The sequence below is a fragment of the Candoia aspera genome, chromosome 14, assembly GCF_035149785.1.
Source record: "Candoia aspera isolate rCanAsp1 chromosome 14, rCanAsp1.hap2, whole genome shotgun sequence".
NCBI classification, from domain to species: domain Eukaryota; kingdom Metazoa; phylum Chordata; class Lepidosauria; order Squamata; family Boidae; genus Candoia; species Candoia aspera.
The window spans coordinates 17,962,547-17,975,550 of NC_086166.1; the positions used below are offsets into that span (position 1 = coordinate 17,962,547).

Sequence of the window (13,004 nt, forward strand, 5' to 3'; positions counted from 1 at the left end):
GTGCCAGGGCCACCAGATCGACCGCAAACCCCCAGATGACCACTAGCAAAGAGAGTTGTCTGACCCTCTGGTGGCCATCCAGATATTGGCAGCTCAGGACTGCTAGCCCTGGCCTGTCCCCTCGGTGTATTTCCAACTATCTGCAACCACCCTCGAACTTAAGGTATTTGTTTTGGCTTCCTCTATTGTAAAATAGGTAGTTTTAACCGTTCATGCTTTCTTTCCTCTCTGCTCCCCTGACCCCTGCCCTCCCAGCCCCACATTTTCACAGCACTGAAGCAGAGTGGCTCCCCTCCCAAAGAACAGTTCCAGTACCAGGGGGCGGGGGAATGTCTCACTTTTTAGATGCTGCCGAGCTATACATCCCCACGTTCCACCCCACTGGTTCGTGCTTCCCTTTGTTCCCTTTTTAGAGCTGGTCTTCCCAGGAGGTGAGATGTTCCAGAGGTGTTCCAGGGGACGACAGACCCCTTCTTCAGAGTAAAAGAAAGAAAGTCTCTGGAGGAGGGTGTCATGCTTCCAGCTAAATTCCTGATACCCCCCACTTGGCCCCCCGGGGAGCCTTCCTTCAGCCCAATCCTAGGAAAAACAAGCTATGAAGCTGCTCTGGTCCTTCTCTCCAAAGCTCAAACACAGACTTGATTTATTTGTTATAAATATAAGGATATTTTCCTTATATCCTGTCCTTTTCCTTAAGGAGCTCAAAGTGATGCATGCAGCATGCCTTCCTCCTGGATTCCCCGCAAATGATAGCCTCATGGGGTTGGTTGGGCTGAAGCAAAGGACTGGCCCCAAATCCCCAGGGAGCCTCTGAGGCTCCCTGCTCCTAGCCCAACACCTTCTCCCCTGCCCCACCCTGGCTCTGGGGTTGAGATGGAGGGACTGGCCCCAGATCCCAAGGAGCTTCTCTGGCTGGTTGGGGGGACTAGAACCCAGGTCTCCCCAGTGCCAGCCCAACGTCTTCATCACAGCATGACCCTGGCTCTCTTCATTGACCTAAATAAATCTTAGGACCATCTTAAAAGTATAAAGGGTGGCTATGCAGCTTTGCAAGTGATGAAGATTTAATGAGAAATTTCCTTTTATGGACAAACCTGTAGAGATGGCCAAAACTGAAGACATAAATTTTAGGACTGCGCAGTGTTCCCAGTCTGAAGGCAAAGAGTGGCTGGGCAGCGGATGGGGCCTGGAACTGCCTGCCACTTCTGGAAACAGCTGCATTTTGTCCCAGGACTGTACTGTTGCAGTTTGACTGCAATCCTGGGAAAAAATCCATTTGGTTCAAGGAGCTGCAGGCAGATGCTACGTTCACATCCCCACGTCCTCCAAAATGCCTTTGGACTTTAAATTCAAAGCACTGCCAGGTCCTAAAAAATGAATTCATTTGGGAAACAGGGAACAAGAAGGGAGAGCAGCAAACAGTGCTTCTGTACTCCTAGGGGAAGGCGTCAAGTCCCCTTAACTGTGCTTGTTACGTGTGACCTGCTTGAGTGGGATCTTGGAATTGAGAACTTGTGCAGACTTGATTGATGAGAAGATGATTTGAAAGAGAACCTCTTGGCTGCCTAGATGTGACCATCCTTTTCCCTTCTATCTCTTGAAAGCTAAATTCCCCCTTGGTACTGATAGTAAAAATATGTCAGCCTCTTAATGAAGATGGCTCTTACTTTGTCCAGCCAAGGGATCCACTCCATTTCTGATGTTAGAGTCTAGCCAGAAAAGAAGAAAATGGCCTTAGAGATGAATCCAACAACTCCAGAGCTGAAGCAGCTAATCAGCTCTATCCAGTTAACTATGATGTGAAGAGATTTTGGCTGAGTTCACAAGACATGCTCAATGTGTTTCCTTAATTAACCCACTTTATTGGTTCAACAATATTTTATTTATTTATTTATGTGCAGTATTTATCATACTTCTTTATCACCCATCTCGTGTTTCAAGGACTCTGGGCAGTTTACAAGTAAAATATGTTGAACTAAACTGCCCGGGTTCACACAATACACTATGCCGCAAAATAGCTAACCAAGGTTGTGCAAATGCTGCAATTGGGTCGTTATTTGACCTAGTTGTGCCTGTTACATGAACCAGCCTAAATGTGAGATGTGTGTTGCAAAAGGAACAATACCTTCAATTAAAAATCTGGACTAATTATTCCCTATCTGAGCAGGGGCTGTTCCCCACTTTGCTACCAGGCCAGAGCTCTTTTCATTGGCTGCCCATGTGTGCAGAACTTCCTTTCCAGCAAACTTTCCTGTGGTCTTTATTTTCTTATCCACACTTACACATACACCCATCATCCAATCTGGAAAAGCAATGTTATGCAGAGCACAGAAAAGCAGTAGCAAAGAGTGAGCCAGACATTGCAGGGATGAGATGAAAAGAAGAAAAGGAAACGCACATTAAGACTGGCTTACACCATTCACTGTACCTCCACCTCTCTCCATACTGTGCAAACCATCCGTGGAGGTCAAAGGTTCCTCTCGTGCATACCGTGGCCGTTTGTTCTTAGCACTTCGTCCCTCTTTCTGAAGATCCCGTCAATGTCATCCAGCCACAGCCTTCGTGGTCTTCCCCTCCCTCCAAACGCGACCCACTGTCCTTGTATCAGCATTTGCACGTCGTATTTCCCCCCCCCCCCCATCCATTTTCCTGTCTTACTAAACACTCTGCAAGGTAGAGAAATTGATCTACCTGCTTCTCTTGGTTCCCATGTACTGTATGCACAACTTGCAATTGTCCACCCCATGTTTCCTGACCGATGCAACTATCTTGCTCTGTGAGACATTAATGTTCAGGTCCGTCTCTACGGTGGGAGAGCGGAGTTTGCTGCCAGTTCATGCATGGCAGCTTGCCCTGCCAGTCTTGGCTGGGGTGTGGCGTCTTCCTCGGCGGTTCCTTATTGTCAAGTTGCTTCCTCCTGACAGTTTATCTGGTGCTGTTTCTTGCTTATCTGGCTGTTGGCTGCTGGAGGGGATGTGTTTAGGCTGCTTCCTTCCTTCCTAGACTTTTAATTGCATCTTTTAAATTGTATGTAAATGGGGCTTATCTCCATGTGTCTGTTGATGGACTTGTTGGAATGCCAAGCTTCTAGGAATTCCCTAGAAGTGTTTTTGGATTTGGCTTGGCCCAAAATGTCAACACCTTCCCAGTTGAAATTGTTGCTGAATGGCTCTACATGCTGAGAGGTTAGGGAGTTTTTTTCGTCATGTCTTCTGAATGTTACTTGATGGTCACAGACGATAACCTTGACCTTTTCTACCTGCCTGTCCTACGTAAGTGGCTGTCGCAGCCCTTACACTGGATGTTGTCGAGGGCTCCTGTTTTTCTCCCTCAGTTAGCGGTTACTTCTTCCAGTATGCTTACAATGATCTGGAGGGATCTCGTTGGTCTGTGCTACGGATGCCCAGGATATGGCAGCCTGTTGGTTGTCTCCGAGAAGTCTTTAATGTACGGGATAGTTAACCATCTCACAGGTCGTGGTGGTTGTGTTGTGACAGGTTGTGTAGCTAGGTACTTTGTATGAAGTTGCGTGGGTGTCTGCTACGTTCCCCTGGCAACCAGCACCCAGATAGGCGGGAAGCAGCACCAGATCGTGGAGAAACAATATCCTAATCAGAGGACCGGGAAGTGCTTGAAATGTGCCCCGACCAAGACAGGCGGGCCAGACGCTGCCTGCAAACGCCGGGGGCCTCCGTTCTTCCACGCACGGATGACGTTCCTGGCCAGGCGACGAAGCTTCTGCCGGAAGGCCGCCCAGCTCAGGGAACACCAGGCGCCCAACTGCCCCACCCTGAGCTCCACGTATTCTTCACTATTGAGATTCTGAACAATGGTTCACCAAGGAGAGTGGCTTCGGTTTGGACACCCCTAATATATGTGCACACCCCAACCCTAAATTAACATTTGCACACCTGTGAGATTAAGACGTGCTTACAAGAGCAACACTCTGTGCACTGATTCGGATATAAACCCGACTGTACAGTGACGCTTCAACTTAACAGGCGTCGAGGTTTTGTCCAGACGTCCCCCAGACCTCACAGACAGCTCTGCTGCATCCAAAACAGAGCATATGGACGGGGCAGTTAATTGTGTGCTCGCGCTGTGTCGTTTGTGGCACCTTGCTCCAGATGCAGACGCTGCATACGTTGCCAATTCTTGGTGAGGGAGAGAAGGGCATGACGGCTGCATGGCAAATGCACCCAGGAACGGGCATGGGTACTCTTGGCAAGGGTGCAAATGGGGTGTCTGGGGGGTGTCACAAAGTCAAAACAGAGGCTGTGACCACCCGATTGAAGCCCCACCTTTTTTTCACACGCCACGATGGATCCAAAATGTCTGGGCTTCAGGCACATGCTCAGGGTTGCCATCTTGATTTTGCTGACCCCTCCCCCCTGGACCCCTCTGACCGCAGACTGCTGTCTTCTGCTCATCTCTTCTCGCTGCTTCTCAGTGCTGGGTGGCTTTTCAGAGCACCTTGATACACAGAGGAGGTCGCTCAGGATCTGTCAGAGGATCCTGCTAGCACCTTGCCTGTGGTTTTGACACTAATTCATGTAAAGACAAAAACGGGCGTGTTCAGTGGTGTAGACCCAGCGCCTGGCCTCTCCCGTCCGCTGCGCCATTGTTCACTCAGCCCTGCCTGCTTCCACTCACAAATAACGGTCTAGCTTATATAACGGAGGAAGCAAATCCAGCTACGTTCTACCATAAGCCAATAGAGGAACCCAGTAAACCATTCTTATTCAACAAACCATGGTTAAACAGTTAACACATTAGGGCAATGTGTTAACTAACTATTGCTTGGGTTCACACATAACTGTAAACCATAGGGTGGTTCACCAAAGGCACTGGGTAAAAAATGTTCAAACCCCATGGAGGGTTCACTCCGCTGAAGACAATGTGTTGTATGAACTCAATCATAATGCTGGCTGATTTTGCTGTCGGCTATTGCGCGAACCCAGACAATTGTGGTTCATGCAGAAATCGGGGTTAAACAAACCAGGACTTGGTCTTAGTCTTCTTAGGGAGAATCACTCGATGGTACTTCTGTGCAATGCATTTATTTCGCAGGTGTGCTTTTCTTGCACGGCGCTTACGTGGTGTTCACGCCGAACCAAAAGTGCACCCAGAAAGCGGTTGCGCGACCACCGATGCCGCGCGAGCTTCACTCCCGGGGATCGCGTTCGAGCGTCAGGAAACTTTCGGGGGGGAACGGTTCCCGCTGCGCTCGGCCGGGGGAGGGGAGCCGCACTCCTGCCCGGCGGCTCGCGGACCCCGGCACCCCCGCTCGCCCGCTGAACCCCGCGGCGCCCTACTGGGCTCACGGCTGGCCCCACGCCCCGGCCCCGCGCCTGCCGCAGCAGGGGCCCCCCGGGGTCGGCTCCGGGGCCACCGGCCCTGCCCGGCGCCGAGCGCAGCCGGGGTCCGCGGGGCCTCGCCTCCCCTCCCCTCCGCCGCGCTCCGCTCGCGCGGGGCCGGGCCGGGGCCGGGGCCGGCGGGGCCGGGCCGGGCCGGCGAGGAGACCGGCGTCTGGCTCCCCCCCGCCCCTTCGGCAGCGTGGCCGCGGCGCGGGCGCTCCCAGCGGCGGAGAGGCGGAGAAGAGCGCAGGCGGGGCCGGGCGCACGGACCGAGCGGCCGGGAACGGGGCCGGGGACGGGCGCGGGACGGGCGGCCGGGTGGGTGGGATGTCGGCGGCGCTGGCCGGGCTGCGCGCGGAGCCGGCGGCCGGGGCGCCCTGAAGCGGAGCCGGGATGTCCCGCAAGAAGAGCCACAAGAGCAAGGGCGGCAGCGCGGCGCCCTCCTCCGCCCTGCCCGCCGCCCAGCAGCGCGCCGCCGCCGCCGCCGCCTCCTCCGCCGCCTCCTCCGCCGCCGGCCAGGGCAGGGGCGCGGCCGGGGCCAAGGGGGCCGCCAACGGGGGGCCGCTGCCCAGCCGCCCCTCGCTCAGCAGCAGCGGCGAGTTCCACGACGTCGCCTTCAAGGTGAGCGGCGGGCGCCGGCGCCGGCTGTGGCGGGGAGCGGCTGCAGGGCGCTTCGCGCGGGCGAGGGCGGCCGCCCCGGGGAGAGCGGGGCTCGCGGCGCGCCGGCCCCCGGAGCCACCGGGCGGGCGGACCGACGGCCGGCTGCCCTCGCCCAGCGCGGCGGGCCGGGGCGAGCCAGCGCCGCCGTCTTTGGGAGGCTGTGGCGCGCGCGGGGGGGCGCCTTGCCTGCCCCCGTCGCCGGCTGGACCGAAGGGCCCCGGCAACAGGCGGGGTTCCGTCTCGCGGGGCGAAGATCCCGTGCCCCGGGCGGGGGGCGGGCGGGCTTGGCAGCCGAAGCCCCGCGGCTGCTCCTGCGAGCGTCCCGAGCCGCGGTCCCGAAACAGGCTTGGACCCGGTGCCTGGCTCCTGGGGGCTCCCGTGCTGGGCCGCCCGGCCGCTGGGTCTGTTCCGCAAAGGCGGTCTATCGACCGCGGGCGGGCAGCCTGAAGCTGCTTCAGTGGTAAGTGCGCAGCAGTGGCCAGAGGTAAACTGAGCCTGTCGCTGGAGGCTCTTTGCTCCGGCATGGGCTAATCGCTCTCATTCTCCCCTCTGAATTCGTCCTCCTTTCCTAGCCACCGCAGCCTCTTGGGCTTCAAATTCCACCCTAGTTCATTTTCTCCATCTGGAACTTCCTTATATCAGGTCACTGGGTCGGAAGACCGTCTTTACCATACAATTGTGTTTACCCAACCCAGGACCCCTTTATGACCCAAATGGCACCTTTCCTGGTTCCGATCTGTGTGTAAAAGAGCAGCCAGACCAACCAGGGAAGTTTTCCTCAGCTCTGCGGGTGGGACAGTCTGGATTTGCACCTTGCGGACACCCTCTGAAGGGACTCATGGTTTGCTTGAATCAATCCTACTGCCTGGGATTTGCACAGCACATAGCACATTTGTACAACATATTTAACTAGAATTCCCCATGGGAATTTACTCAACTTGGTGTTCGGATGGAACACAGAACCAGGAACTGATCACAGTGGCCGCTTTGCACCACCCGTCTGGGTGAGAGACGGTGCTGGGGCTGAGAAAGGAAGAGGCGCATCTGAGCCCAAACCGTCAGCAGACCGGGGGTCCTGTTACACGTTTACCTAACACAGGGACTCAGCTGCAAACACTGGGAAACAGATTCAAAAGCTGCAAAGACCCCCCCGCCTCCCCGCCCCTTAATGACCTCACCAGTAAAGGAGAGTGGGAGGGTTCCTATCTCAGTTCTCAGCATTTGGCACTCTGATTCTTGGCATTAAACTCAGTAAGGAAAATTGGTGTGAATCTCACTTCCTTGATCAGGTTCTGCAGGGAAGGGGCCGGACCGCATGAGGAGGCAAAAATTTGACGGTGCTTTGTGCTCGGGTAACTGAGGTGGCTACAAGGTTAGCGTTTGACTTGGCTAACCTGGTGGTTGGCCATTTACGGTTCACTGTGTTATGAGAACCCAGAGTTTCACAAGATTTACCTGGTTCGCCTGTGGTTTGCCTAAAGCCAAACCAAATAAGCCAAGGATGAACCAGATGGAGACATTTTTCTGTAGGATCTGGTAGCTCTGCTGTGAGTTGGAAAGGTGGGTGGAAGGCCTGGGGGATGATGGAAGAACTGCAAGAGGGTTTTTTCTCAAGAGGTGATTTGGAAAGTATAAACCGTGATGCTGAGACTGTGGTTTGCATCCACTCCTCAGCCTGACAGCAACGCAAGGAAAAAGTATTCCTTGAGCCGGTTGGAGTTCGGCTGGTTAGCCAGGCTGGATCGACAGAGACCCGGTTCTCTGTCACTGAACTACAGTTCCCAACAGCCCCACCAGCGGTGTCCACAGGTGGGGAATGCTGGGAGTTCTGCTTCTGCTGGAATGGGCAGCATTTTCCTGCCACCTTTGAAGGGCATCCTGGGGCTTGGATCCCTGCTTGCGGGATGTGTCAGCCTCGTGTTTGTTTCCTTTGGGGGTGGTAGGAAGAGTCCAGCCAGTGATCAGGGGAATGCTGGGTAGTCCTGGGACCAAAAGAGGCTGATCGTGGAGAAAGTGAGATTGGAAGCAGGCTTCCCAGCCGAGCCCCCTGCAGGTGAGCGTCGCCACAGTCCCTTCCTCCCCAGCAGTGGAGATGGCTTTGGGCTGAGAAAGGCCCAGCTCTGAGTGGGTTTACACATCGCGGCAAGCCCTGTGCTTGCTGAGGAATGGTCACCAGGCTGGGCCCCAACCAGATAAACCACGGTAGGCTGGTCCTCTGTGTTGCTAATAATAACAGAGCAGAGCTCAGCAGTTTTGGTTGGTATCTTTTCAGTAATTAGTCGTCTCTGCCCTAAAGCAGGAAGGATTGTGTGCACAGCCCTGGTGGCCCTTTAAGGGGTGATCGTGTTTACTATATTGTGTGAACTCAATTAATGGGGGGGAGGGTGTAAATGGTGCAATGTGTCAGCCTTCCCAGGTAGACCAGACAGGAAACAGGACCAGATGAGCTGATTCTAAGGCTACGTTGACAGAATCTTGCAAGTCGGAAAGTGCAAATCTCCCGCTGTCTCTTTTACAGCCTGAGAAGTGAGGGAGGTCCCTTTCTGAGTTTCTTTCTCTGCCTCTTTGCAGCTGAGGGCTATACCCCCTCTTATCTGACTGTTCCCTAGGCAGCATCTCCCCCCACCCCCATCTCTCAAGGTCATTCCCACATACCATTACACACTGAGACCCTTGATGCTTTTGCTGCAACAAACTAAGATTGTTCTGCCAACACCCCCCCCCCCAACAAATTACCAAGTTCAAGATCTGATATGACAGCCTAGTTAGAATGGGGTGTGTGGTGGCTTTGCTACTGGTGATAAGTTCTCATAACTCTGCTGCTCTGGGCTGAGTACAATGGCTGAGTTTGCATCCCAGTTAAATTAACTGTGGTTGGCTCTGACCCAGTGTTCTGGGTTCGTATGCCCTGCTGAAACCTACAGGGGTGTCCATGCCCAACTTGTTTCAGCCTGGACCCATCACAGGTTTGAGGTAGACAGCTCCAGTTTGAGTAGCAGCTATGCGGAAGCCGCTTTACTTATTGTATTTGTGCTTCCAGGGAGAATTTGTGGGGTTTATCCTGTCTCAAGAGATGTCAGAATAAATTGGTCACCCTTAACCCCTCAGCTGAGGGAGGGGGAGTTTGCTGTTCCACCTTAGGTGGCAAAATGGCTTAAATCAGCCTGTGTTAGGCAAGCCGGAGGCTTCTGTCTGAAGGAAGCTTAGCCACCTTAGGAGACCGGCTGCTGCCAGACCGACTGCTGGGCAGCTTGGAGAACCTTCCTGGAAGGCAGGGCAGGGCCCCCTCCTGTTTCACCCCTCCGAATCATCCACCGGGCCCAGGAGGCCAGAGCAGGGCAGGGGGCTCCTCCTCTCACCTCTTCTTTGTGCTCTCCAGGTGATGCTCGTTGGTGACTCTGGAGTTGGCAAGACGTGCTTGCTGGTGCGCTTCAAGGACGGCGCTTTCCTGGCTGGGAGCTTCATCTCAACGGTGGGGATCGATTTCCGGGTAAGTAGCCGCAGGTGACTTCCTTTGGGGGCTGGGGCTGCAGCCCTGGAGACCGCAGTGCTCCTGCCAGAGGAGGGCCAAGGAGCAGGCTGTGCTCTGTGTCGGTGGCGAGAGGAGGTCTTGGCCTGTCGCGCCCACAGAATGCCGTTTGCCTGAGTAAGCTGCCTTGCCCCGCACCTCCCACCTGCTTGTTGCTCAGCGATGCTGGGGTCCCAAAGGGGTGTGTGCGGGGAGCTTCCTTCTTGCCCGTTCTCCCATGTGGGAGGCAGCTGTGGGGCTGTGGGGAGAGCAAATCCCCCATATCGAAGAAGAAGCCAAGCCCTTCCTTTGGATGAGGACCCACTGCCTTTGGAGCTGCCCGCCCAGCTGCCGAGGGCGCGTGGGACAAGCGCCTCTGTGGATGGCTGAGTCTGACCAGGTGGAGGGCAGATGTCCCTGGCTGCGTGCTGGCCCGGGCCGCAAAGGCGCTTCTGGGCTTCCTGGAAAGCTGCTTCACACTTAGTCTGTTCTGCAAAGTTGAAAGCCCCCTGGATGAAAAAGGAAAGCGTTTTCTTTCCATCTAGCGTTTTTTATTTAAAAAATAATAGTAAAACACTCCATTTCAAACGTTTGGGCAGCTGGCCCAGAATATCGCGAAATAATCATTCTCAAGTCGATCTCCACAGTTCTCCGCACCAGTGTCGCTTTCCGACAGTCCATTCCACTGCTGAGGCGGCGGCTGCCTGGGCACATGTGACGTAGCTGCTTCCTGGGAGAAAGACTTTGCCCCGTGATAAGAGATGCCCCGATGAAATGGGGAGGCAGCCTTTTTTTAAAAAAGTTATCGCTTGAAAAGTTGGTTTACTATCCATACAGTTGAGGGAGATTTTCTTCTCTTGTTCAACCACTTACCTGACTGAAGAGGAGAGAAGTAAGACAGGAAGAGATGGTGGCCCTGTTTGTGTGGGGCTGCCCTAGACTTTATCTCTGTTTCAGCAGCAGGTGGAGAGAATTAACTCCCCCTGTAACCCGCTTGTCCAAGGGAAAGTTGGCTTAGCTCCAAATGGATCTGGGCTGTTTGGGGCTAATACCGACCTCTCTGGGTGACTCTGCCGGTTGCGCACAGCCTTTTCTCCCTCGTGGGCCAGGTGAGAGTCTTGTGCAGAGAGGGCTGGTGGGCCCAGGGAATTGGAAGCCCTCCTTGGGGAGCAAGAGGGAAGTGATGCCTCCCTGCACTAGAAGACCTTTCTGTGGATTGGGACCCTGGTCTTGTCAGATCTGCCATAAACTGGATGTCAGTGGTAAGCCACGGAATTGCACACATTTGCTTTACCATAGTGCTGAGTTTGGCTGCAGTAAATGGACTGCAAAAAGGCAGGAAGTGGGATGCTAAAGGAAATATGCCTCTATAATTGTGCAGGCTTCAAAAATGATTCAGACGAAATGGTTTGGGCCTGCCCCCCTTTAAATTCCCTCTTTGACTGCCAGGACTTTGGCTCCACTGTCTTGAAAGAAGAAATTAATGTCCTGAGGGTATCACCAGGTTAAAGCCTTGTTGTTGCTTGTTCTTCTTATTTTAACAGGCTCTTAGATTTCTAAAAGACATCTGCTTACAGATGTCTCTTCAATACTCCTTTTGAACCTTTTGAAACTCTTCGGTTCTTATCCCTGTTCTTCCTGCCTATAAAACGGTCACCAAAGTGGGCACATGGCCAGTCATAAGACCCCTTTGCTAGAAAGTATGCTCCAACTGCCCCGTCCAAGAGGTTTCTGACCTCTCACCCATCAGCTTGCCTTTAATTTTTTGTGGGGACTGGTGAGCCCCATCCACAAGGGAAGCAGCAATCCTGGAGGCCTGAATGCATCTTGGAAATCAGGGATGATGATGGAGGTTGTCCATTTTTTAAATACAGGAAACTTTTTATAAAGGTAGTGTGAGAAGTAATAATGGAGGGTCTTCTGGCAGCGTTGGGAATCCGAGAAGGAAAATTTTTACCAGTACTTACAACTATTCGTTTAACGACCATTTGATGGTGTTTGAAAAAAGTGAATTATGACCAGTCCTTGCATGTACGACCATGGCAGCATCCCTGTGGTCACGTGATCAGAATTTGGGCACTTGGCAACTGGCATGTACTTATGACAGTTGCAGTGCCCCCGAGTCACGTGACTGCCATTTGCGACCTTCCCAGCTGGCTCCTGATAAGCAAAATCAATGGGGAACGGGTGATTTGCTCACGACTGTGGCAAAAAAGGTCATAAAATCAGGTGCGATGAAGTTCTGGTCCCAACTGTGGTTGTAAATCGAGGACTGTCTGCAAAGCATCTACAACCCTAATTACATTGAACACCATGACCCGTCAGCTTCTCATCAGCAGAACAGATTGTGCTGGGAGTCCCTGAGCACAATCAGCACATGACACTTTCCTTCTGCAACTCTGCTTTTGGTTTTGTTGCATTCTTCTTTCTCTCCATGGATTTGGGGAGGATCGGAATCCCTTGAGTATTAGTGGAACTCTTTTCTTGCTGCTGCTTGTACGAAGCATCTTTGCTTGAAAAATGTCCTGCAATGCTCCAATTGCTGAAATGTAGTTGAATCTAAAAAATGCCACTACATTGCAACGAACATCTGAAAACGCTACCATGGGGCAAAGTGTTCCTCCTCCTTAAAGTAAGCCCAAAATAGGCTTCGTTGCAGAAGGTCATTTGCTAAAATGCAGCTTCTTGCCCTTCATCAGATTGCATTTTTCTGACACGCTTTCCAAGCCTTTGCTGATCTGTAGAGACGTCTTAGGTTTCTGGGGAGACTTCTCCATAATGAACTTGGACTGGAAGTGTGCATTTTAGGCTAGATGGCTCTCTGATTTCCCCGGAATCTATAATGGCTCTTCCCCAAACACATGATTACCAAACATTTTAGATCATCATTTTGTAAATATGATAATAAACAAAAAATGGTTTTACAGCCTGGCAGCTGTATTTGTCTGAACAGCTAATAGTATTTCTGAACGTAAGATGAACCTTTCCAAAGAGATCAGTCAGCAAAACCCCTCCCACTCTCATTACCATTTTCTTTGTAGATTTAGAAAAATTAGGAGGAGTCTGGTAGCCAGGGTGCTGCCAGGCTCCTCCTGGTGTTTTGCTACTAACACAGCTCTCCTCCCACAGTGTTTTCGTGCTTTTGAGACATACATGCGCATGCAGTGTTACGCAGAGGGCAGTAAAGGAGCAAGAAATAGTAAACCAAAGGAATTGCAAGAATAAGTTTAAAGAAAGAAGAGGGACATCTCTAAAACTAGTTTACGCCTCTCTGCATCCTGCTCGCCCTGCAAATCATCCTTGCTTCTAGCACATCTGTGCACTACCTCATAAAGTGTGTTTTGCTCTTTAACCTCCCCCTTCCCTCTTTTTCAGGATCACATCAGCTCCATCCAGCACAGCTGTCTTGGCCTTCCCCTTCCTCCCAACCCCATCATTCTTCCTGTTACCTGTTTTGCAGGATGATCCCCATTTGTTCT

At 52.8% G+C, this 13,004-nt stretch overlaps 1 protein-coding gene across 1 annotated transcript in view; it reads left to right on the forward strand.

The window, feature by feature from the left end:
• The first annotated feature begins 5,750 nt into the window (after positions 1-5,750).
• Positions 5,751-13,004, forward strand: part of RAB26 (RAB26, member RAS oncogene family) — a 173,250-nt gene continuing 165,996 nt past the window's right edge. The window contains exons 1-2 of the mRNA XM_063314828.1: positions 5,751-5,978; positions 9,397-9,507. Coding sequence (XP_063170898.1) covers positions 5,751-5,978; positions 9,397-9,507 — 339 coding nt within the window. The remainder of the gene's footprint in view (positions 5,979-9,396; positions 9,508-13,004) is intronic.